Below are 23,472 nucleotides of genomic sequence, written 5' to 3' on the forward strand. Positions count from 1 at the left end.
CTTTATTTAGACTGTTCTGTGACGAGCATGTTATCTTAATTGTCCTTTCAGATAACAGATACATTTTCAATATCTCAAGTGATGGTACAAATAACATCTCAGAAAATCTCGCGCCAGGCCGTACCCATATCCGCAGCAGGTCATGTTAGAACATGTACATATTTCGAAGTAAAACCATTTTTTAAAAAATCAGCTTTTATTAATGAATCAAATTGTCAGTTAAAACTGTGCAATTGTGAGCGATTGTGACTATTCATGTGAAACGTGGACACTAGAGTGATATCATTTTAAACGTGCAACCAAAAACATAACGTGCAAAAAGTGATAAGTAAGACAAAATATTAAATTTTTACAAAATAAATATATACAAAAACATAGACAAGACAATTTACACCCAGTACTGTTTGATGTGCATGGCCGGCCGGTGGTGTTTGTGTTTGGGCACGTTGTTCTGCTTGACGTAATAGTCGTAATAGTCCCACTCCAACGCTGACGCCAGCACGCCGTTGGACAAGCCGTCGCTGTCCTCTGACAAAATCCGCAGGGAGACTCCTTCAACACACCAATCTTTGAATGTCCCAGTCAAAAATATACACAATTATTTTTGGTATAAAACGCCAACAAACCTGCACTGGCACCAAAGTCGCTGTCCAGTCCAGAGCAAGCCATCGATGTGTTTGGACAGGAGCCCTCCGAGGGTGGCTGGAGGTAAGACCCACATTCCATGTGCACTTGGTCCATTGGGTGGAGAGCACCTGGGCTCAGCTCAGTCAGCATCCTGTAGGAGCTACTCCGTTGGATGCCGGCGTTGTAACTCTAATGGGACAACGATGCATAATTGAAGCAACCTCTGACGTCACAATCGCCCCTGGGCACCCTAAAACCGCTGCTCCACGTGACGTAGATTTCACTCACCGTGGGAGAGTTGGGCGGTACCACGTTGTCGGCCTCTGATTCGCTGGACTGAGGAAACACCGGCGCGCTGTGACGCCACTCGCCCATGCTAGGTCTCGCCGCCCGGATACTGCTGGGCGCCCTCAAGGAAGCGGAACCCGGCCTCAGCGAAGACGGCCTGGAGGAGGTGACCGGCGGCTGTGGCAGGACGGGCTCGGACAGCGACATGTACGGCCTCCGCGTGGTGAAGTCCTCCGTGTCGGGTGTCCTCCGAGGCAACGTAGACTCCAGCAGCAGGAAGTCGTTCGCGTCCTTCCGGCGAGGCGGTGGCCTCGCTTTGGAGTGGAGGAACAGTTTGTAGCCCAGGAAGAGGCAATTAAGCAGGAGCAGGACAATTACAGCCGGGATAAGGAGCAGGACCACCAGGGTGAGGCTAACCATCGGGTAACCCTCGCTCAAGTTGGGGCTGGGTGACGTACTCTGACCTGGCTGCGACATTTAATTCCGGAGGACATAAAAAGGGATACGCCAATTCACCCCTCGCTGATGTCAGTCCACGCCGTGTAGGTGAGTGTGTACGTTGTTTTCCGTGTCAATTAGACTTTGTGCTTGTTGTGTATCTTTTCTGCAAATGTGAACTTCGTTGACATTCAATGTGAAACGTAAGAAATGCGCAAAAGTCGAATGTGTTAGCATGTGTGCCACAAACATTTCAGAGCGACAGGTGCGCGCAATTATGTTCACAGTGACGCGCGTTGCTGTTCCGCAGGTAGCCACAAGAGGGCGACAATTTACAGGATTTTGTAGTTTCCTTCGAGATTTTGGTGATTGGAATGCGGAAAATAAAAAAGCTTTGCTAAATTCAAAACAATTATGTCGAAAAATAGACCATTTTTGGCCAAAAGGGGCCAGCCTTGGTCCTTTAAGTTGAATAATTACACTAAGTGGGTAAAAAATAATCAATATTAGAAAAAAATGTGCTTTTAATGCCATTTTAGTCATTTTGGTAGAAGATGATCGAAGCAAATATGACAGGACAAGTGGGGTAAAGTTTTTCCCTCTCTTTAATTCAATTCATGCTGCCAGGTTCTCACTGTATATTTCATCTCAGACCTTTCAATTCAATAGAACAATTGACACATGAGTCTCTGTTAGAGACAATGTTGTTTGCATTTGTTTGCACACAAAGTAGATCTTTGCACACAAGTACAATGTAAGAAAATCAATGCAAAAGTCCCATATGAGCACCATATATAACTATAGTCAAGTAGTTGATCCGCCCCGCCCATCCCGTCCCCACAACCCCATGATAAGTCTGTACAGACTCAAATAACATACTGCGGTTAGAACAGTACACAAGATAAGAATAAGCTTTTCATCGGAGAGAAAGGCAAAACGGAGATGTCCTCAGATACCAAAGAGCACTTGAGTCAAGTTTTATGGCAACGGGAATTTGTGATTGGTCATATCGCTAGCCCGACCCTTGAAGGGTGGTTCTGAAGTTTGACCAGTGGGAATTTACAAATACTGTACTAGCTGTACTACTGTTTGGCACCCTTTCCATGGGCCACCATTCTCAGTCATTGGCTTTGTAATGGTAGCAGTCATTGGGTACCTAAAAGTGTGTCGCTGAGCAGACTAGCATTGGCCCAGACTGTGCTTGATGATTTCCCGCGACTGCGGTGGGATCCTGTCGGGAAAGGTCACTTGGAACTCCACCACAAGGTCGCCCCGCCGCGATGGGCTGCGGGCGACGGGCAGGCCTTCGCCGCGAAGGCGGCGGACGGCTCCCGGCCTGATGACGTCGCTGCACGGCAGGGGCATGAGGCGGTTGTCCAATGTAGGAACGTTGACTGTGCAGCCGCATAGAGCCTGGAAGGAGACAAGAGGACAGAAATGTTAAATCTCTCACATTGAACATTTTGGAACTTTACAAATTTAATTTAGTCATTGGAAGTGGTGGATTAGTTCCAAAAAGTGAATTAAAAGGCAAATCTCTCTGGCTTTTGTAATTATTCCAAAGGTGTCAAGTTACATAAGGCGGAAATGTGTCAGTCTTACTAAAAAGCCCATTATACAAGGAAGCAGCTCACCGAGCCCGTCTGTGTGACGCCGACTGCTGCAGCGCTAATCTACCGAGCGTGGGTGCGCATGAAATGAGAGTTAAAGAGACCATAACGCCTCCTCCTCCTCCTCCTTAGCAGCATCACTGAGAGCGGCGAGCTAAATTTAGCCCCGAGCTCGGCGGGGGCGGATGAGGTAACCGGCTGTCATTCTTTGGTCGTGCCAACTGTGTCTCATTGAAGTCTTTACGCTCATTGAGTGATTGCATAAACGGGAGGAAGTGTCGTGTGGGCGTAGTAGAGTAGTCGCAAGGTTATGGAACAAATTTGATTGTATAACTGGAATATTACTGAAAGCGGATTGGTTTCAAGGCGTCTCGCAACTCCATCTCACCTCTTTGAGGGTGATGCTGGCCGTGTAGATGATGTTGGAGCCGTTTCTCTTGTACTGCGGGTGCTCGGCGTCGCTTAGAACGAAGGTGACGTCGGCGGGTGTGCTGTTGGGTGTCTCGTCGCCCTCCCGGGGGAAGGTGATCTTGGTGCCCGCCTTCCAGCCTTTCTTCACAACCACGTTCAGCACCTTGTCTTCGGTCCACAGGCTGCGGCCGTCCGGACCGAGGCGGCTGCGGGTGATCTTGACGTGCTTGGTGCAGCCGTGCATCACGTCTTCCAGGCTGACCGGCAACTCGCGTACCAGGGCCTTGGCTCGGGGGCGTCGCACGCCCCGCCTCAGGCCGCCGCCGCCGCTCTCTTGCCCGGGGTAAGCGCCCACGTGGCTGAAGGGGAAGCGGCGGAAGGGGTTGAAGAGCTCGTCGTCGTCGCAGTCGTGACCGAAGAAGATGTCAAAGTGGTCGGAGCCGTGGAAGAAGGAGGAGAATGTGGCGTGCGGGTCGGTGGGGAATTGGTTGCGGAATGTGTTGCCTTGGCCCGCCGCTGACATGCCGCTCTTGAGACCTGATTGGACATGAAAAGTTGCATTGAGTATCGAACATTGAAATATATTTGGAAGTAAAGTCTGTAAGGCGAAGGTTGGTTGTTGAAAAGTTACCGCTCACCTTCCTCCCCAAACTGGTCGTAGACGCTCCTCTTTGCGGGATCGGTCAGAACTTCGTATGCCTCTGCGATTTCCTTGAAGCGGTCTTCGGCGTCGGCCTCGCTATTTTTATCCGGGTGGAACTTGAGCGCCATCTTGCGGTAGGCCTTCTTGATCTCGTCTTCGTTGGACTCGGGCGCCACGCCCAGTACCTTGTAGAAGTCCTTGCCGGCGCTGGGCTTGATGGACAGGCAGGGCGTGTCCGGCTCTGACTTGGTTCCTTCCTGCGAGGAGGGACGAGAAGGGATTGACATATTACAATTCATATATTCTCATTTCATAATAGCACCGCTAGGTTCTTGAGTCCTGCTGCTTCTGGTGCCTGCACTTCTTTCTATCTGCTGTGAATTTTTAAGGCTGGTGCAGAGAAGTTGGGGGGGGGGGGGCTTCCCTGACAACGGAGCTTCTCGGCAGCTATTGGATGAATGCTCCTCTTTGCATTGAGATCACATCTATTGAGCTTTTGTCTTTCAATGTCAGTACATTGTGTACCTACTTTTGTGACTGGTGGGGTGTTTATAATTTAACATTGTCCAGCAACAAACATCCATAATGATTTTAAATATTTTTTTTTTTTTTGCATTGAGATCACATCTATTGAGCTTTTGTCTTTCATTGTCAGTACATTGTGTACCTCATTTTGTGACTGGTGGGGTGTTCATAATTTAACGTTGTCCACCAGCAAACATCCATAATGATTTTATATGTATATATTTTTAAATTTGTTATCATCACAATGACATATTTTATACATTTATGTTATCAGAATTATATTTTTTCTATGTATTCTTCTCCTTATGACTATTATTGTACGGGCCATTAAAGGTATACCCATACTATTCAAGTAAATACAGACACATTTATTTCAACAGCTTGTCAGGTGTTTGCTAAGGTTCAAAAACTTTTCACAAACCGACGTACTACAGCCAAATCCCATGTGTTCCATTAAATGAAAAAAAAAAACTTACCGCGGATGAAGCCGATCCCGAGCTGTCTCCTCTGTGCATCACCCGAACTTTGCATTTGACGTTAACATTTTTGTGCTTGACTCCAAACTGTGTCCAGATGAGAACCATGATGACTGCTGCAAAGCTACGCTGTCGCTGTCCACTGGAGGCTGGTGCTGAAAATGCTCCGGCTTGCCTTGACTGTGCCGCTGTCGACTGCTAAATAGTGGCTCGGCTTCAGCTCGCTTTTCTACTCCACGCTCAGCCGGCCCACGCTGTGTGACGGAGCTTCCCCGGCTTTGGCCCCTCCCACAGCATGGCGGGATCCCGCAGAGTGGCGGTTCATTGGTTGCCGGGCGCGGATGTTGCAGCCCTCTCGCGCCTTGTGGAGCATTGCTTCCGGAGCTCCGACAGGCACACGGCCAGAAGCGGGCAAGTCACGACTCAGAACACACAGTCTGCTTTTTTTTTTTTTATTCCAGACAGAACAAGTACACGAATCCAGACAGACCAGCAGGACGTGTCCTCAAATAGCCTCACCGAGACACGCACTACACACATTACGAGACAGATAATTGGATAGATGGATAGATGGATGGATAGATGGATGGATGGATAGATAGATGGATAGATAGATGGATAGATAGATGGATAGATAGATGGATAGATGGATAGATGGATAGATGGATAGATGGATAGATGGATAGATGGATAGATGGATAGATGGATAGATAGATAGATGGATAGATAGATAGATAGATAGATAGATAGATAGATAGATAGATAGATAGATAGATAGAGCAGTGGGTTGAATATAAAAACTGGTTCTTTTCAAACACTTTGCTAGTGAGACGTTCCGTAACGCCACCCACTTACATAAGAGCAGGAAAAAAGAAAGCAGGCGATGACACAAATGAAACAACATAACCTGTAGGTCAGTGAGCGTTGTCAAAAGTGCTCTCTAACGCCTTTTTCTTCTTTTACCTAAAGTAGAGTCATGGCATCTATTTGGAGAAACCGCTGGACAAAGGAGAGTGGAGGACATACATGGCAACGCTTCCTCCGCCTCCCGGCCAATCAGGGCCGGATTTCCCAGGGATTCTCGTTGCTGTCTGGCAGGAAGCGGAAGACAAATTTGGTTCGAAGAGAGCATCACGCCTCCTCTTCTCCTGCAGTGATTCAGTGAGTACTTTTTTTTTTTTCTTTTTCTTTTTTTCCTTTTCGCACGGCTGCAGCCTACGGGAACAGTCTGACTGGATTTGGCCTTGCCATATATGCACACTAGCACAGATGCCACTATGGTCATAATTACAGATTATTGCAGTGTGACCTTGATTTACATATTTCTGTATTCTGTAAAGGACTACTGGAACAATTCATGATAGCTATCTAGCAGGTGTACCTAGTGATGTGTCCCATTTATCCATCTATCCGGGTAGTCTGATGGATGGACAACAAAACGATAGATGATTGATAGAGCAGGACAAAACAGCGTCCCTGTGGGACTTTGATGATATATTGCGCTTCCCTCTTTACAGCCGTCACAGTATATATATTTGATTGCGCAATCTCCACATAACGCCGTTATACAACGCTGTGTGTACGAGTGGCTATTTTTAACGCTATTGAGGCTCGAGAGCAAGTGTTGGGCCTGACGTTAAAAAGCGCAACCTTTTGTCTGCTTTCAGGTGGGAGGTTTTTAATCAACAACCCCGGCGTCTGAAGTGGGTGACTCACCGACTCTCGCCATCTGTCTCGCCATTACTGAAAAGCGGTTCTGAAATGGCGTTATGCAAGAGGAACACTGGTGAGCATCGAAGATTTTTGACTTTTTTCAATTTTCTACTTGGTGCTGAACTTGTGAACTTAACCACCCTCACCAAGAGGGGGCAGCATTGTTTCAATTTGGACACTGAGGCCAACCTCATCACTCATCTGACCTTTGAGCAAGCGACTAATGTCTGTCCTCCTATCTCCATTTAGGTCCAGCAATCTGATGAGAAGAAAAGTCGAAAAAAGGTACATTTTGCTCATTGTTGGTTTGATGGACATGTTGTGAAGAGGGCATAATTAATGAAAATATGATGTTCTCTCAGTAATTTTGACACCTCCGCCCGCCCCGACCATTTTGTCTGCCACTTCCTCCCACGCTCGTCTGAAAGAGCGGCGGTGTCTGAACAATGGCGAGACAGTCGCTCGTTAGACAGATGGCTCCATCTTGAAAGGCGACGCCAAAAGCCAGTCACGCCATGTTCTCTTCTCGCTGCACACTGACAGAACATTAACCTGACCGAGTAGTTTGGATTATGAAATTGTACTCAAGTGTCTTAATGCAGCTGCAGTGTATTTTTCTAATGATTCATGTTGCACGATCATGTCCTTCTTACTCGTTCTGTAAAGATGAGGCTTTTTTGGTAGGCTTAGAGGTAAGGGGTGCAGTTATGCTATTGAAAAACGATTGTTATTGTTAATTAAAAAAGTGGACCTTTCAACTCTAGCTAAGGATCATACATGTGCACATGACCCTGTGACCTTTGACCCCTAACTAATTTTTATTTTATTTTTTTTCTGTCACCTAAGCTGTAGCAGAACAATCCATGGTCTTCAGATGCCACGCTGTTGCCATCTCCTGGTGAGTTAGTGAAATGCTTTTGCTGATGTTTTTTGCTCTGGATGTTGTGGTGCTGGAGAGGAGGATCCATCGGGAGGTCGAGTCTCGGATTCAGGCGGAGCAGTGTGGCTTTCGTCCTGGCCGTGGAACAGTGGACCAGCTCTACACCCTCGGCAGGATCCTCGAGGGTGCATGGGAGTTCGCCCAACCAGTCCACATGTGTTTTGTGGACTTGGAGAAGGCGTTCAACCGTGTCCCTCGGGAGATTCTGAGGAGGGTGCTTTGGGTGTACGGGGTGCCGAGACCAACTGATAAGGGCGGTTCGGTCCCTGTATCACCGATGCCAGAGTTTGGTCCGCATTTCCGACAGTAAGTCGGATTCGTTCCCAGTGAGGGTTGGACTCCGCCAAGGCTGCCCTTTGTCACAGATTCTGTTCATAATTTTTATGTACAGAATTTTTAGGCGCAGCCGAGGCGTTGAGGGCGTCCGGTTTGGGGACCTCAGCATCTTGTCACTGCTTTTTGCAGATGATGTGGTGCTGTTGGCTTCTTCAGGCTGTGATCTCCAGCTCTCACTGGAGCGGTTCGCAGCCGAGTGTGAAGCGGTCGGGATGAGGGCCAGCACCTCCAAATCCGAGTACATGGTCCTCAGTCGGAAAAGGGTGGAATGCCCTCTCCCGATCAGGGATGAGATCCTGCCCCAAGTGGAGGAGTTCAAGTATCTTGGAGTCTTGTTCACGAGTGAAGGCAAGATGGAGCGCGAGATCGACTGGCGGATCGGTGCAGCGTCGGCAGTAATGCGGACTCTTTACCGGTCCGTCGTGGTGAAGAGAGAGCTGAGCCAAATGGCAAAGCTCTCAATTTACCGGTCGATCTACGCTCCTACCCTCACCTATGGTCACGAGCTATGGGCCGTGACTGAAAGAACGAGATCCAGGATACAAGCGGACGAAATGAGTTACCTCCGCAGGGTGTCCGGGCTGTCCCTTAGAGATAGGGTGAGAAGCTCGGCCATCCGGGAAAGACTCTGAGTAGAGCCGCTGCTCCTCCACGTTGAGAGGAGCCAGATGAGGTGGCTCGGGGATCTCATCAGGATGCCTCCTCTCCTGGACGCTTCCCTGGGGCGGTGTTCCGGACATGTCCCACCGGTAGGAGATCCCGGGATGCCTCCCTGGGGAGGTATTCCAGGCATGTCCCACTGGTAGGAGATCCCGGGGATGACCCAGGACACGCTGGAGAGACTGTCTCTCAGCTGGCCTGGGATCCCCTGGGATGAGGTGGCTGAGGAGAGGAAAGTCCCTCCTAAAGCTGCCGCCCCCGCGACCCAACCTCAGATAAGTGGAAGATGGATTGATGGATGAAAACAAATCAATTAGCCAGTTGGTTTTATTGTTAGGACATGATTCACATACAGTACAGGATGCTGCTCTGTTAATGTACACAAAAATACATACATAGACCTACACACTTTTTTTACACATACACACTAGTCCTTATTTAGAGGGAGTCAACGCCGTGTTGAGTGCTGAACTCTTGAAAGTCCTCAGGAATGGTATCTGACAAGAAGAAGGAGATTTGGTTGCTTATTACAAAACATGCTTTCTATTCTAGGACACGCCTGACTAATTTGGAGAACAAGCTCACCATTGCAGCGATATCTCAAGTTGGACCAGATGATGTTTTCTTGTGAGAAGCAGAAGACACCGAGTCGGCCTCCCCTCATAGTGGTGTCGATGGTCACGCCCGAGTCAGCCACCAGCTCGGAGCCCTCATAGAAGCGGGCCCTGCGGTGAAAAGGTAAAAAGACACATTTTCATTCGTAATGTTAAGACCTTCACTTTTTGGATCGATTAAGTTAAACTCTGTTGCTAACCAAAACAGGATGGACCAGAGGGCAAATTACCTGATGTATCCAACCTGCGGGCGGTGCTGCAGGTACCAGCGGTAGGACACTTTGTCCTTCCAGCCCACGTTGCGGGGGTCTTTCCACAGAAGGCGGACCTGGTCGTGGGTGTCTCCGGTGTGCCACAGTGAATTCCTCAGATGCTCTCCGGGACCAGATTGGGATTTCACCGCCTTGGGAGCAGGAGAGCACAGACAGACAGACAGACAGACAGACAGACAGACAGACAGACAGACAGACAGACAGACAGACAGACAGACAGACAGACAGACAGACAGACAGACAGACAGACAGACAGACAGACAGACAGACAGACAGACAGACAGACAGACAGACAGACAGACAGACAGACAGACAGACAGACAGACAGACAGACAGACAGACAGACAGACAGACAGACAGACAGACAGACAGACAGACAGACAGACAGACAGACAGACAGACAGACAGACAGACAGACAGACAGACAGACAGACAGACAGACAGACAGACAGACAGACAGACAGACAGACAGACAGACAGACAGACAGACAGACAGACAGACAGACAGACAGACAGACAGACAGACAGACAGACAGACAGACAGACAGACAGACAGACAGACAGACAGACAGACAGACAGACAGACAGACAGACAGACAGACAGACAGACAGACAGACAGACAGACAGACAGACAGACAGACAGACAGACAGACAGACAGACAGACAGACATCCATCCATCCATCCATCCATCTTAAACATCTGTATGACACTATTTATACAATAAAACTCTCTAAATAACAATGGCAAATGGTCCTTACCTTGAGTTGTATGCCGGGTTCTGCCACGGCTCGGAAGGGTGTAGCCTGCCAGTACGTCTGTTCCGTCTGCTTCCACATGACCACGTAGAAAGACGACGAGTCCTGGTAGCCGAAGATGAATCCGGCGTAGTCGTCGTCAGTCACCGTGTTGACGTGGAAAGTCCCCTCAAAGTCCACGCCGCTGAACGCCGTGTAACCTAAAGCACACGTGGAGAGTCATTTTCTTGTTTTTCACATTTTGGGTGACACTTTACAAACGGCCGACTTACCCACAGCCAGACCCGGATCGCTATTCATGGTCTGAACGATTTCCATTCCCTGAGGGAGGAGCATAGATGTTTTCAATATTTTTCCGACAGGTGGCACAAAACAGCGTTTTGATTTGGAGCGTTGTGACCTGGTTGAGAACCACCCAGTTGGGGTCAATCTGAGCGTCGCCTTCGGGATCCAGCACCACCGTCTGGAAGGCCCTGAAGTCTGTCAGAGTCACCTCTGCGTTTTCGGGGCAGTTGTCGATGTGGTCCACAATTTTGTCTTGGTCAAAGTCGTTCTCGCAGATGTCGCCCACGCCGTCATCTGGGGATGAATAAAATCCATTATTATTTATTTTCTTTCTGTCTTTGTGGTCTACCACACTGTAATTTTGATGCTCATTTATTAGCGCTTAGTCCAGCCTGCATCCTTGCCACAATCTGTCCCGACGGGAAGGATTATTGGATGCGGGGGAGGGATGCAATTACTTGTGTGACGGCAAGCTCGATAATTACCATTGACAACTCATCAATTTGCTTCTACTGGTCCTTTTATTGCTTGAGCTGCTTTTCTTTCTTAGTCTGGAGGTGATGTTGGTCATTTTTTCCACCTTTTACAATCTAAGACTTTTGCTTTCTGCCCTTCAGAATAGAGACTCAGCATGAGTCACAGGTGGGTGCACATAAAAGACCTTTTACCAAAACCGAAAATTGCTTTTAATGTCACCTGACAAAAGCTCGCAAGCAGGCCAACGTGTGATTATGTGTGTGTATCTCGGTTTGACACAGAGTGCACAAATTGCCGGTAATGATCATTTTAGGAAAAATGACATGACCCGGCCCGGCAAATTCTCATTCGATCGTGCCGCTACTTACTGTTGGCGTCGGTCTGCTCGGGGTTGGGAACCAGCCTGCAGTTGTCTGGTCCGGGCAGAATGAGGTCCGGGATGCCGTCATTGTCGTCGTCGTCGTCGCACTCGTCGCCGATGCCGTCTTTGTCGGTGTCCAGTTGCGAGCTGTTGATCACGAAGGGGCAGTTGTCCTTGGTGTCCTGGTGGCCGTCGCCATCGCTAGACGAGAGAACACGTTTTTAGTAGAATGCAACAAAAAAAATGATGTTTTATTATTTGCATATATTCAAGTGTAACTTTCATGTTCAAATTGTGCATAATCTTGCAGCAATAGGAATTAAACTGTTATTGGTTTTTTTTTTTTTTCGGTGTGTACATAGTCACACTTCATCACAATTTTTATCAACTACATTATCCAATTTTTCAGCATTTTTTAGGTGATATGAGTGAAATTTGGGAAATAAAATGTGGATAAAAAAGTCCATTGTCTTACCTGTCCTGGTTTGTGTCACACGAGTCGCCCACAAGGTCATTGTCAACATCAGACTGAAATAAAAGTAAAAAGGTATTAAATTCTGCCCATTGATTGTATTGCACTATTGATAACACAAAGCTGTGAAACATTGGAAAGTTAAATCAGCAAAAATAAACAAACATTTCAGTTGTGTCATACAGAGCCATCGGTTGAGCTTACCTGGTTGGGGTTGGGGATGTCAGGGCAGCTGTCGCACGCGTCTCCAACGCCATCACCATCGCGGTCCAGCTGATCTCGGTTCTTGATGAGCTGGCAATTGTCCAGGAAGTTCTTCAGCCCTGACGATGACCCCAACCACCAATCAATCAATCAATCAATCAATCAATCAATCAATCAATCAATCAATCAATCAATCAATCAATCAATCAATCAATCAATCAATCAATCAATCAATCAATCAATCAATCAATCAATCAGTAATGAATATCTCATTCATTCTCACATCCACATTACTCCCTAAATGGCAGCTATAAAGAAAGACACCATTATGGAAGGAGGGTGCTACTTGTTATTTGACCACTAGGGGCTGCTGTTGCACCGCACTTAAGACTATTTTCTCACGTCCTCCTTTTAAAGTGAATTCTTGCATCCAGACAGTAGCGGGACCATAAAGGTCAGAGAGATGCAACGGAGGTGGTCTTTCCAGTGCCGCAGGGCTTCCAAGACGTAATCATGCTCTTCTCTTAGGGGTCAGACGAGGCAGATGCGCCAATAATCCTAGTGTAACGTAAAAGCTAAAAATAGACCATTGCCGCTTATGCAACTCGAACGTCATCATGCATGAGTGGTGACGTCGCCCGGTTCTCTTTAACGTACTCCAGTGGTTCTCAATCTGAGGAGAAATGTATTCTCTGGACCCAAAACAACTCCTCAATTAATTACCGTCTCCGTCCATATCGTCATCACAGGCATCGCCTTTGCCGTCGTCGTCCGTGTCCCTCTGGTCCGGATTCTCCACCAGACGGCAGTTGTCGCACGCGTCGCCGTGCGTGTCCTTGTCGCTGTTCCTCTGGTCCACGTTGGGCTTCAACCAGCAGTTGTCCTGAAAGCCATAGCGGCAAAGTTGCGTCGGTGGAACCAAACCCACGAGAGGCCTTTTATGTCGAAGACGTCGGGAATGCCGACTTGCTCGTTGGGAATGCCGTCGCCGTCTGCGTCGTCGTCGCAGGCGTCTCCCTGCCCGTCTCGATCGGCGTCCTCTTGGCCCGAGTTTGGGACAAAGATGCAGTTGTCCTATTGGAGACATCAAGAGACGTTTTTTTTTTTGTCATCCACATCAGTTAGCTAGTTGAATAATGGTTTTAAAATTACCTTCTTACAGCTGGGGTCCTTACACTTGAGCTTCTCGTCAGGATATCCGTCAATGTCAGTGTCTTTGCCGCACAGGTATCCGTTTCCGGCCCAGCCGATTCCACACTGAGAACAGCAGCGCGAGCGATACTCGAGCATGTATGGCGGTGACGAGATGTTTTTGATTCCAGAAGCAAGCGGGCGGTACCTGGCAGGAGATGGATCCGTCCCTTTCGGTCACGCACTGCGCGTTGACGTCACAAGGGTTGGTCAGGCTGTTGCCGCAGCTGATCTCGGGCTTGCAGCCTTTCACCTGGTCGCCCGTGAAACCCGTCTTGCAGCTGCCGCAGTGGTACGAGCCCTGCGGGGCGTCGTTACACATTTGCTCGCGCATCAGCCGCAGCAAAAACGTGCCCTCGTGCGAGGAGGCCTCACCTCCGAGTTTTGACAGATGGAATTGGCCGCGCAGCCGCCGTTGTTTGGTCCTTTGCATTCGTCGATGTCGTCACACACCTCGACAAAAAAAAATATTTATCTAACTTACTGGTTAGCTGATTGAGTGACTAACAAAAAAAATGCCCAATACATCCTGCACAGTCATTCATTTATCTTTAACGACATCGCCAGCTACCTGTTTGTTGGTCTGGGCGAACAGCGCTCCTACGCCCTCTACAGGCAGGCCGGTGTAGCCCAGCGGGCAGGCATCGCAGCGGAAGCCCGGCGCTGTGTTCACACACTTGACTCCCGGGAAGCAAGGGTTGAACTGGCACTGCAAAAAATGATCACCATTTCAAATTGTACTGTTAATAAACAAAGTGAAAACTTCACTCTTCTTTCTTCAACGTTATGGAACTAGAAATAACACGACCAAATGTAATTTAACCCGTCAACTATTGTGTTTCTTGGGTGATTATTACAATATCGCCTTTAATTAAAAAAAAAAAAATTGAACTGTAAATTGTATAAGGTTAATGAAGGTGTCATTGATGCTTTCTAGTGCTAATTTCTGTCATTTATCATCTGTATCAAGTCACCTTCAACCCGCTCACTGTGTTTTGATTAAAAACAAATCCCATTTAACTGCAGGCGCCCTTGTAAACAACGCGGATTTTAATGAAGCGAAATGTTAATTTTGCGCCTCACACGTCCTCGCCTTACATACGCTACAGCGCCTAATTGTTCTGGCTCGCTACATATGCAATATTCATTAGCGGGCCCGCAGAAAGCTGAGTGAGCTTTTATTTATTCAGGGTCAAGGGCGACTCAATTGCATCTCATTCGTGGAGTGTGACGGATGGCGACAGCGATGAGATACCTCGTCCACGTCGTCGCAGTTGAAGCCGTCTCCCGTGTAGCCGTCGGGACAAGGTCCGCACTCCACGCCGTCCGCCGTCTCCCGGCACATGCCGTCGCGGAAACACACGCCCGGGCCGCACCTGGGTTTCACCACTTCGGTTCCTCCCAGACCTTCGGACAACAACCGGCCCAAATTTTAGCGCAATTTTTCAATTGACAGTCGTCGGTGCTGGTCTTACCGCAAGCCTGACACTCCGAGATGGTGTTGGTGAGGAAGGACGTCTCTTTCACCTGCAAAGACTCAGGTTAGGTCTCCCAGGGAAGGGTCTCGGAAGATTTAAGATCTTACTTGCTGGATGAGGATGTCTTTCAGCTCGTTGATCACCTTGGTCAACTCCATCATCTGATTGGAGAGCTGCTTGGTGTTGACACCTGAAGGCGAGATTGTTTGACAATTAGCGGGTCGCGCTTGGTTCGGGTTGATGTCATCATCTTACCCAGAGTTTGCACAGAGTCTCTTTGCTGGAAATGGCAGTCTTGCAAAGACGCAACATTCTCAAAGGTGTCACCGACCACCAGCTTGAGCTCGTGTAAGCCTTCCTGTAGAAGTCAATTTGTCAGCCGCTATCCATAATCATTATTCTGTGTGTGTTCACCCACTTGATCTTTATTGAGCATGGTCTTCAGCTCCACCATGCCGTAGCCGGCCGGCAACCCCTGGAAAGCGGCAGGGAGATCCCGCACCGTCTCCACCAGCTTGCAGTCCAGATGCACCTCCACCCCAACCGGACCGCCCGGCTGCTGAAGACCCCTCAGGTGGAACAACAGTTTGTGGACATTGCCGTCGGCCAGCACCAGATTGTTGAAGGTCACCGAGCTTGTCCTCTTATCGGTGCGCAGGTAGCGCAACACGCCTAAGGATGACAGCAAACAAAATAGCGTCCAGCGGGAAAAATACATTGGTAACAAATGACAGTTGATATGGCACAAAATTGCAGGTGAAACAAATAAAATAAATTTAATAAATACATCGAAATAAATCAAAACTCTAAATGCTTCGACATTGGGGGGGAAAAAACAGCATATACAAGTGTAAATGAGATCTATGGAAATAAGTAGCATTGCATTTCTGTCCGTGTAAGCCGTTTGCCCGGAGACAACATCAGCATTAAAGGTTTATATGATAATTAAAGTCACAAAGGGCATCCATGCGTGCTTGATCGCAGTTATGTAATGCTTATTCAGCGCTCTGATTCATTTATGATGTGTGCCGCAGTAAAGTTGGTACATTTGCATTAATAAACACGCCATCAATGCTTATTTCTGAATGGTTACAAACTCCAAAGATGCCTCGATTGGTTGTGGTGTTCCAGTTTACCTTTGTTGAGTTTGCCCATCACGGTGAACTCAAAATACTTGCTATTGTCCCGCGGGTTGTACAGGCCAAAGACGGTAGTGCCTGTCTTGGGTTGCAGTTTGAAGGAGGCCAGGATGAAGGCTTCGTTGACACCCTGCTCCACCAGGCCACCCTGGAGCAGGTCGGGCAGGCAGTCGGGCGAAGTGAGTAGATCGTACACTGCACAAAAAAAACCCCAACAACACCCCGTAAGATAAAATGCGTGCTTGTCGCTCCGAGTCCAAGAAAGGACTTTTGATGTGATGGCGTGTGATTCCCATCTAAATATGCATGCGAGGAGACATTTTTAGGCCTGTTGTGGTGAGAGTGGCAGACGGGGTACATTTGAGCTCGCACTTTATCCTTTAATAATGTGTTTTAGGAGCGGGCCAAGCCACTCGAGGACGAGGGGAAGGTGTGTGTGTGTGTGTGAGATGCCATCTGCACACTTCATTAATGCATAAGCATCCAAAAAGCAGACGGTGGAGTCCCTTTATCGCTAGCCGCCAAAATCACCCCCCTAATGCTGGGCCAAAATTGTCCCTCGACCCCGCTTCTCGGTCGCCTCATTGCCGTCCAAACTAAGCGTACAGACTATTGCGTCAGTTCCATAAGAGAATTATTTATTTGTTGACAATTTAATGAGAATTTGTGCAAAAAAGAATAAATCCAAAAAAACATGGGTGTGAAAAGGATTCCCTTCTGAGGCTCCAATGATGAGAGTGTTGCTTCATGGGCCCTTAATTGCGAAAAAAAAAAAAAAGGCGCTTTAGTGAGACGTGATAGAATAATAAAAATGCTTGCAAGTTCACTCCAAATGCAAGAAGTCTTTGTTCGGCAGCCAAAAACGCCAGTTTGAGCGTTATTAACGTCGGCTGCCGGTGAAGCGTCAATATTCAACCATTAACATCACACGCGGAATGAATGGATGATTTCACACGAAACCTTTCCCGTTGGAGGTCGGTAGATTCCGAGAGGAGCGTGACGGACGACGCCGGCTTGTTTATTGGACTTGATGGACTTTTCATCATGAGGCCGATTAATGGACGTCTGAAAGGTGGCCCATCATTCACTCAGGGGGGGATTTGTAAGCAAGCTCATAAACGGTAAACACGTATTTATCCTCTCTCGCAGCCTCAGCCTTTGGCATTAAATTCCTCAAAATTCCTCTTCAAAAGGGTCAAATGTAAAATCGAAATAGTCGGCATTAAAGTGCTCGGTGGTGCCGGGAGACGGAGTCTCAATGGTCTAAGCCTGATTAACCGCCTCTGATCAAAATCGGCAAAGGCTTCTAATCGATTACCTTGAGTGATTACCCTGCGGTGTGGGGTGAGGAAGAAGTCATTTTTTCCTTCCAGAAGCTGCTTGGAAAACTATCCAGGCCGACGCTCGTACATGTAAAGCGGGCTCCGCACATTCCAATTAATCAGGCCAAAATGGGTATGCATCTTTTCTGTTTGATGAAAATCATAAAAAGCGGACGATCATCTTGTAGTGTGTTAGGAGTGATTTTCCCTCCCTGATGTGCTCAGGACATTGTTTGCTAAACATACCGATAATCCAATTGAAGCATTTGACCTCATTTAGGATTCAAATTCACCTAAGGCCCAATTATCAGATGGTGTTGCCCACATGAAGGATTTGCTATCGTAACTACTGAACAGGTTTAACATTTACGATTGTCGATCGTTATTTAAGTAGGTAGAATCATATTTATTGCACCCCATACCACCGGGTAATCGCTCAGGATCATCTTTGAGAGAGCCGGCCGGTATCCATCTGGCCTTTCCTGACTGTGCTTAAATTCGGCCTGATTATCACGATGTGCTCTCTTTAGATGTAAACAGCAATTTTTCTTTCCTACTGGCTGACTTTTAAGTGCGTGTGTGTGACCTGCATGGTCACTATCAGATTGTGGCTGATCACTTCCATGTGTGCAACTGAGCCGGGAGCAAATGTTTAAATTAAAGAAAAAAAAAAAAAAGAAAGACTGCTTCACTGCAGCTAGGAGATTTGAAACTCGGAGGAATTTGTTTCACTTTTCACACATCATGTATAATTCCTTGTGTATTGGTCTCTCCTTCATATCATATTCCTTTTTTTTTTTTTCTCCGGGCCTCCGCTTCATCCATAATGTAGTGAAATCAAACAAAAGTGGGTTCGAGTACACGGCGGCGGAGCGGCTCGACATTTCTGTGCCGTCACGTTGTAGAAATTGAGGTCGTTAAAATCAAATCAAAGGTAACATGAGGTGAGCTTGTAAATGATTGATCACTCACCTAAAGCCTGGCTTGTCACGTACGTGCAAAGTTGCAGCAGAAGCTGCGAGGCCACGATCGCAGCGCTCCACCGGCCCATGTTATCGACGTCCCGCGTCCAACTTTGTGCTCGCAAGTGTCTGATGGAAGCTGGTGAGAGGGGTCCCACTGAGGGAGGGAAGAGGAGGAGCGTCTGGGAAAAACAGAAGTTTTTTTTTTTTTTTTAAAGACCACCATATGCGGAGAAGGAGCGAACGATTTGAATCCAGGCAGACGGCTCACCCTCGGGTTAGACTGCTGCGGCTGACGGTGTTTAGGCTGCTCGCGCCGAGTTCCTGGAAAAGTCTTGGTATTCCTTGACACCTCGGCCTTGTGTCTCCACACCTATTCATTTGTCACGTCATCCTGTAGGGAATAGTCAGGAAATGAGGGCAGGTCTTAACAAGACTACGTCCAGGTTGTTAGGAAGTCTGTCAAAGGTGAAAAGTCTCAGAGGACACCGTTGACTTAAGACTGTTTTTTGCTAAGATAGCGTTCGTGCTTTTTATTCGCTTTATTGGGAACATCGCCACTGCCAAAATGGCCGCCACATTGATGCATTTTAGCCTTCTGTCATCTACTGTAAGTCTATTAATAAAATAAATTAGTTTTGCGTCCTTGAGTCTCCAGCAGAAGAATAAACGTTCGAAGATGAGTCATAGTTTCCTGCATGTCTCCCACAGGTGATCTGTTCTGTGTGGGAAGCTTTAAAACAAAATAAAGCCTTTTGTTTGGGTCTTGTGTTCACAACTTCTGGGTCAATAATGATGGAATCTTCAGAGTCTGAGATGAGGTCATTAAACAGTATGTGGAAATGCGGATAAGATAATCAGCTGAACGCACACACACACACTTGTGGCAGCTGCTAAAGACTGCACTGACAATCTGTGTAATACTCACAAGGAGAAAAGACAGGACGGATGTTTACACTCTGAGCGAACGTCTGGCAGCTAATCACACTTTAACACATGATGACCCAAAAGAACGTTCAATCACCGTTCAAGTGACCATTTATTTACTTTACAGGCAAGGAGACACCTTGTTCCCCCTGCCAATGTAAAGTAAGGAAAATTTATATGGGGCCGGATGATCATCCCTATAAACCTTTCGACCTCAAAATAACAGCTTTAAAGGTGAGGATGGCACGCGAGCATCAAAAGAACATGTAGTGTACAATGAATGGTAGCTTTTGTTAGCATCGACGCAACACGAGTCTTTCACGATCGCTGCCGTTTAAGAAGTTTCAAGTTTACTGTCAAATGAAACATAAAACAATTTTAGTCTCATGTTTTGGATTTAAAACAACCACATAGATTTGCTTGAGAAAAGTCGGCTGAGAATAATGCTAACAAATCAAAACGCAAGAAACAAAAATGGTGGCGCAGCACTTGTAGAGAGACAGAATACTCAGTGGCATATTGTACAGAATTTGTGAAAATATGATTCCTATTACTGCTGCTTACTGAATTGTTTTGATTGCTTCCTTCGGAAGTAACAGGGAGAGGACAGCGGTTCTGCTCTATTACTGCTTTGGCTTCCGATCACGATTTTGCCATTTCTTAAACCGCTGACCGTGCGGACGTTATTCACGCCAGTGTTTAACGCAAAGTAATAGCGACGTTAAGCAGATATACGACCTCTTCCTGGGATGTTTTTTCCTCCAAATCAGCACTTTTGCGACGGACAGAAGCTGTTACGGCGCAGCTTGACGCGACCGCCGGAGCTGGCGCTCGCAAACCCCGCGGGACACCCGAGTCTTACGAGCATCGTACCTGATGGGAGGTTACGTAAGAGCCGCCAGTCGCTGCCTTTTTGTGGGCCCAAACACCCGACTGGAATAGACCGCAAATTACAGTGTTACCTTTCAGACCAGACTAAACGGTGCAGACAAACTGTGATTTAACGATTTTTTGGAACAGCCTTACAAAAGCACTGGCTAGGGCGGCCGGACCTCCGCCAAACCTTCAATGTATGTCATCTGTCAACCCAGACTCATACGATCTAAAACTTCATTCAAATATGATCCGTGTCCTGACTGGATGGATTGGAATGGGATTTTCTATGCTGCATTTACACTGCTGCTAATTCTGGATCAGATCTGGTTCATAATTTGTTTGGTTCTTGACTGTGTAGAAAAGCACGTGTCCTAAAAGATTTTCCCAAAAGTATGTTGTGACTTAATATATATTTAAATATTCATATTATTAATATGTTTTAGAATATTAAAAACTCCAAGATACAATTAAAATGGTCAAAAATATAAATGGAACAAAAAAAGTGAATGAATTTAAAATAAACACAAATCAAAGAGTGCCACTAAAAACAAAGACCTTTGCTATATTTTTACAATCTAACCCATTGGCCTTCGCGTCACGTCTGCAGAATCACTCAAAACGTCTGCGGCCGGTGAAACACAAAACCTTTCTTCTTGCTTTTCTTGGAAAACGGTAATAAGGTTGCGAGATTGATGGGAGCGGGCGCGTCGCTTCTCTCCGTATCGTCTCAAAAAAGAAAGAAAAAAAAAAAAAGAATAACAGAATAGCTTACGCCATTTCGCAACGACACTGTCAGAGTCTGATGGGTTGACCATGTGTGCACTCTCCGTCTATCTGTCATGCCTCCGTTTTGCCGCTTTTCAAGTCCACCTGCATGTAAACTAAAACACTTTAAATCATCTGAATGAGTCGCATGGGAATACACTTTGTTCTCTTTTTCGACACCTTCCCCACCCCCCTGTCAACGTCACGGCCTATTGACTAATTCTGTCTAACGACACAGGGGAGAAGTCCAGGAGACGAAAAAGTGTCAAAACGAAGCAAAACAACGCAAGCATTGTGTACCAGTGATTTTTCTAGCAGGTGGTGTCGGGATGATGCGTCCTTAGAATGTGATGTGACAACTTTGAGAAAAATCCAACCTCCCCCACAAAAAGAGATAAAAGAGCACATGGAGAAAATTTGTGGTGCTTGTAATGGAAAAACAACATCAATGCAAGATGACAAAAACAATGTAACATGTCGACTTCACAACTTTTTTTTCTTCTCTTGAAATCCATACATCACCGGCATGGAGCTAGCTTGTCGTACGTCTCTCTGGTAAAGGCATTAGCTTACGACATGGCAGGAAGTGGCGAGTCCGTTCGGTTCGAAAAAGTTGCTGAGCCGGCGCAATGTCTGCGCCTTCACGCTCCAACAAGGCCGCCGTCGCATCTTTGCTATCCTCACTTTAACACATGTGGCTCGCTTCCTTCCTGCTAAAAGGCTCAGCGTACGCAGCGCTAGCTTGTTATTCGCCGTCACTCCCACAGAGTTGAATATGATAGCCATTAGCCAACGTAACCCACGCATGGATGGAATGCGGTCTGTGGAGATCTTCTTGTAGATTCTTATAAATGTAATTTGCGCTTGCCCGATTGACTCCAGCGAGCGAGTCCCTTATGCTAGTATGTAAATAATGTGCTTCATCTGTGCTGAATTTAAAGGGAATGAGTGGAGATGTTTCAATTGGCTGGGAAACAAGTCAGCTGTGTTCACTCCCACAACAGCGCAGACGCCAATTTCTAACTGCGCCCGTCTACAAAAATACCAAAAGAAAGAAGACTCCTGGGCACAAAAATAGGGCCCTGCAACTTTTCCATTCCAAAATTAGGTAATGTAACCTTTGCAGTGCATTTTATCACAAAACCGCAAAGTGTTCCGATACGCATTGGTGAAGCACATGTGATAGCATAAACTCCCCAAAGTTAAGAACTTCCCGTTGTGGCGAAACACATCCGCGTGGGAATACAAAGTGGAAACGTGTGGAGAATGAAAACCAGGTGCCTGATCACTGACCTTGTTGTTGTTGATGTTGTCGTTGCATGGTCAGGCAGAGGCCGAGCGAGACAGAACACATCAAATGTGTCGCTAATGGCCGACACGCTCGATCGGGCGCAAAAGGTTGTCACCCAAGCCTTCCCGGGTCTCAACTTTGACGTGTTCATGAGGAAAAGGCTTTTCTGGGAGGCGATAAAAGGTCCGATCCTTGTCTGTTCAGAGAAACAAGTTGGATAAATGGTGACCTTTTTTGCATTGAGAAAAATGGATGTATGTTTGTTACAATTTGCCTTGTTTATCGAAATAATGCATTTTTGCAATGATACATATTAAGGAGTTTTTATTACGTCTTTTTTCATAATACCATGAACTTATTAGTGTAAAAAGAAATCCTCATATTACAGGGTTTCTAATAAAAAATATTTTGTCGTAATATTACGGCAATATACTTTTTCTAGTAAATCCCAACTTTATTGTTGTTATCGGAACGTCACGTATTATTCTTATAGTCTCACTAAAAGTAAATCATTTTAATTTCTGTGGGAAATGCAACTCTATTCTCCCAGGATAGGCTTCTTGGGGTTTACAGGGAAGCAATAAAAGATCCGATACTTGTCTGGTCTGAGAAAGAAGAAGCTTGTTAAAAAAAACAGGGGGACTAAAGTAATGGAAGGAATGACGAAGGCAGATGGCATTCGGAACACACAAGACACTTGAAAAAGCAATAAAGAAATGCAAAAAAAAAAAAAAAAAAGGATTCAACTGTTTAACACCACGTTCCATAAATGTTGACTATCAAACTAAACATAAAACAAAGGGAATCTAACGATGTCTATTTCAAACAACCTCACTCACCTCTTTGTCATCGGTAATGCAAACACAAATGGTGCTGCGGCACATGTAGACCGTCAATACAACAATACTTACGGTAGTTATTCTTTGTTTGCGAAAACGGATTCAGATCCCTGCAGCTTACGAACTTAGTTGTGAAACACTTCTTTGAATGTGTCTCCGTGTGTATTTTACTGCCCCCTGGTGGCCAATGTGAGCACACCAGAAGGGGCAGCAGTGTTTATAGCAATGTTTTGGGAGGCTGAAATAGATTTTAATTTATTTCAATAAGGAAATAGATTTCTTCCCATAAATTCCTGTTAATTCCCATCGAACGTTTCCACTCTTGAAAATCCAAAGAATTTCTCAACTCTAATGTGGCAACTAGTAGAGTACCAGGCTGAACAAAAGAGCCAACACGCACTCTGAGGGTGTGTAGGAGTGACGTTTAATGGGATCGTGATTGTCTTTGGGGGAGGTTAAACATTTAATTGGATTAAGGGACAGGGGAGGAAAAAAAAAAGTACACGCACTCCCTACATTGACTCCTGAAAACTACACGTCTGCTTTAAATACAGGACAAGGAAAAAAATAGAT

General features: G+C 46.6%; 4 protein-coding genes and 1 long non-coding RNA gene across 13 annotated transcripts in view; 1 reads left to right on the forward strand and 4 right to left on the reverse strand.

Moving 5' to 3' along the window:
- Nucleotide 1: 1 nt before the first annotated feature.
- hwa (huluwa) lies at nt 2–1,639 on the reverse strand. Of its 2 annotated transcripts, none has more exons than XM_085926668.1 (3): nt 916–1,639; nt 627–816; nt 2–528 (listed from the first exon to the last, which is right to left on the reverse strand). In XM_085926668.1, the coding sequence occupies exons 1-3, from the start codon at nt 1,390–1,392 to the stop codon at nt 389–391; spliced, it is 807 nt and encodes a 268-aa protein (XP_085782794.1). In that variant the 5' UTR covers nt 1,393–1,639; the 3' UTR covers nt 2–388. The 2 variants fall into 2 exon arrangements, with proteins under 2 accessions (XP_085782794.1, XP_085782793.1); XM_085926667.1 differs by having other exon boundaries at nt 2–552.
- Nucleotides 964–9,835, forward strand: LOC147048210 (uncharacterized). The gene is made up of 8 exons (XR_015067782.1): nt 964–1,461; nt 5,116–5,429; nt 5,991–6,179; nt 6,686–6,804; nt 6,981–7,016; nt 7,578–7,629; nt 9,220–9,405; nt 9,490–9,835. It is a non-coding gene; the product is annotated as an uncharacterized LOC147048210 (long non-coding RNA).
- Nucleotides 2,533–5,126, reverse strand: LOC147048211 (dnaJ homolog subfamily B member 5). Its single transcript, XM_085926658.1, has 4 exons — nt 5,019–5,126; nt 4,013–4,274; nt 3,352–3,911; nt 2,533–2,766 (listed from the first exon to the last, which is right to left on the reverse strand). Exons 1-4 carry the CDS (start codon nt 5,124–5,126, stop codon nt 2,533–2,535), a joined length of 1,164 nt encoding a protein of 387 aa, XP_085782784.1.
- thbs4b (thrombospondin 4b) lies at nt 8,981–22,211 on the reverse strand. Of its 4 annotated transcripts, none has more exons than XM_085926650.1 (25): nt 22,063–22,198; nt 20,777–20,885; nt 18,473–18,595; nt 18,212–18,383; nt 15,915–16,112; nt 15,197–15,450; nt 15,034–15,136; nt 14,886–14,968; nt 14,776–14,827; nt 14,556–14,707; nt 13,872–14,009; nt 13,676–13,753; nt 13,449–13,601; nt 13,262–13,366; nt 13,076–13,183; nt 12,833–12,992; nt 12,110–12,228; nt 11,909–11,961; nt 11,441–11,634; nt 10,711–10,889; nt 10,583–10,631; nt 10,314–10,510; nt 9,512–9,684; nt 9,253–9,392; nt 8,981–9,164 (listed from the first exon to the last, which is right to left on the reverse strand). In XM_085926650.1, the coding sequence occupies exons 4-25, from the start codon at nt 18,288–18,290 to the stop codon at nt 9,106–9,108; spliced, it is 2,826 nt and encodes a 941-aa protein (XP_085782776.1). In that variant the 5' UTR covers nt 18,291–18,383; nt 18,473–18,595; nt 20,777–20,885; nt 22,063–22,198; the 3' UTR covers nt 8,981–9,105. The 4 variants fall into 4 exon arrangements, with proteins under 4 accessions (XP_085782776.1, XP_085782775.1, XP_085782773.1 ...); XM_085926649.1 differs by having other exon boundaries at nt 20,777–20,874; nt 22,063–22,178; XM_085926647.1 differs by lacking the exon at nt 20,777–20,885 and having other exon boundaries at nt 22,063–22,211.
- The window catches only part of LOC147048213 (BCL2/adenovirus E1B 19 kDa protein-interacting protein 3), a 47,127-nt gene continuing 45,763 nt past the window's right edge, over nt 22,109–23,472 (reverse strand). For all 5 annotated transcript variants that reach the window (XM_085926671.1, XM_085926670.1, XM_085926669.1 and 2 more), the window contains one exon: nt 22,109–22,256. In XM_085926671.1, coding sequence (XP_085782797.1) covers nt 22,208–22,256 — 49 coding nt within the window. In that variant the 3' untranslated portion in view covers nt 22,109–22,207. The remainder of the gene's footprint in view (nt 22,257–23,472) is intronic.

Source organism: Syngnathus leptorhynchus, chromosome 12, assembly GCF_054491065.1.
Source record: "Syngnathus leptorhynchus isolate UIUO chromosome 12, UIUO_Slep, whole genome shotgun sequence".
NCBI classification, from domain to species: Eukaryota; Metazoa; Chordata; class Actinopteri; order Syngnathiformes; family Syngnathidae; genus Syngnathus; species Syngnathus leptorhynchus.

What these genes read in the sequence shown, in the direction of transcription:
- LOC147048211 (XM_085926658.1), bottom strand. Translation starts at nt 5,126, where the DNA reads ATGGTTCTCATCTGGACACAGTTTGGAGTCAAGCACAAAAATGTTAAC. An exon ending in CGGGATCGGCTTCATCCGCG is followed by an intron (nt 4,275 to 5,018) that starts GTAAGTTTTTTT and finishes CCCTCCTCGCAG; the next exon opens with GAAGGAACCAAGTCAGAGCC. An exon ending in CGACCAGTTTGGGGAGGAAG is followed by an intron (nt 3,912 to 4,012) that starts GTGAGCGGTAAC and finishes ATGTCCAATCAG; the next exon opens with GTCTCAAGAGCGGCATGTCA.
- hwa (XM_085926667.1), bottom strand. Translation starts at nt 1,392, where the DNA reads ATGTCGCAGCCAGGTCAGAGTACGTCACCCAGCCCCAACTTGAGCGAG. An exon ending in TACCGCCCAACTCTCCCACG is followed by an intron (nt 817 to 915) that starts GTGAGTGAAATC and finishes TTGTCCCATTAG; the next exon opens with AGTTACAACGCCGGCATCCA. An exon ending in CGACTTTGGTGCCAGTGCAG is followed by an intron (nt 553 to 626) that starts GTTTGTTGGCGT and finishes GGTGTGTTGAAG; the next exon opens with GAGTCTCCCTGCGGATTTTG.
- thbs4b (XM_085926647.1), bottom strand. Translation starts at nt 18,290, where the DNA reads ATGGGCCGGTGGAGCGCTGCGATCGTGGCCTCGCAGCTTCTGCTGCAA. An exon ending in AAGACATCCTCATCCAGCAA is followed by an intron (nt 14,828 to 14,885) that starts GTAAGATCTTAA and finishes GAGTCTTTGCAG; the next exon opens with GTGAAAGAGACGTCCTTCCT. An exon ending in ACATCCCCAACCCCAACCAG is followed by an intron (nt 11,962 to 12,109) that starts GTAAGCTCAACC and finishes CTTTTATTTCAG; the next exon opens with TCTGATGTTGACAATGACCT.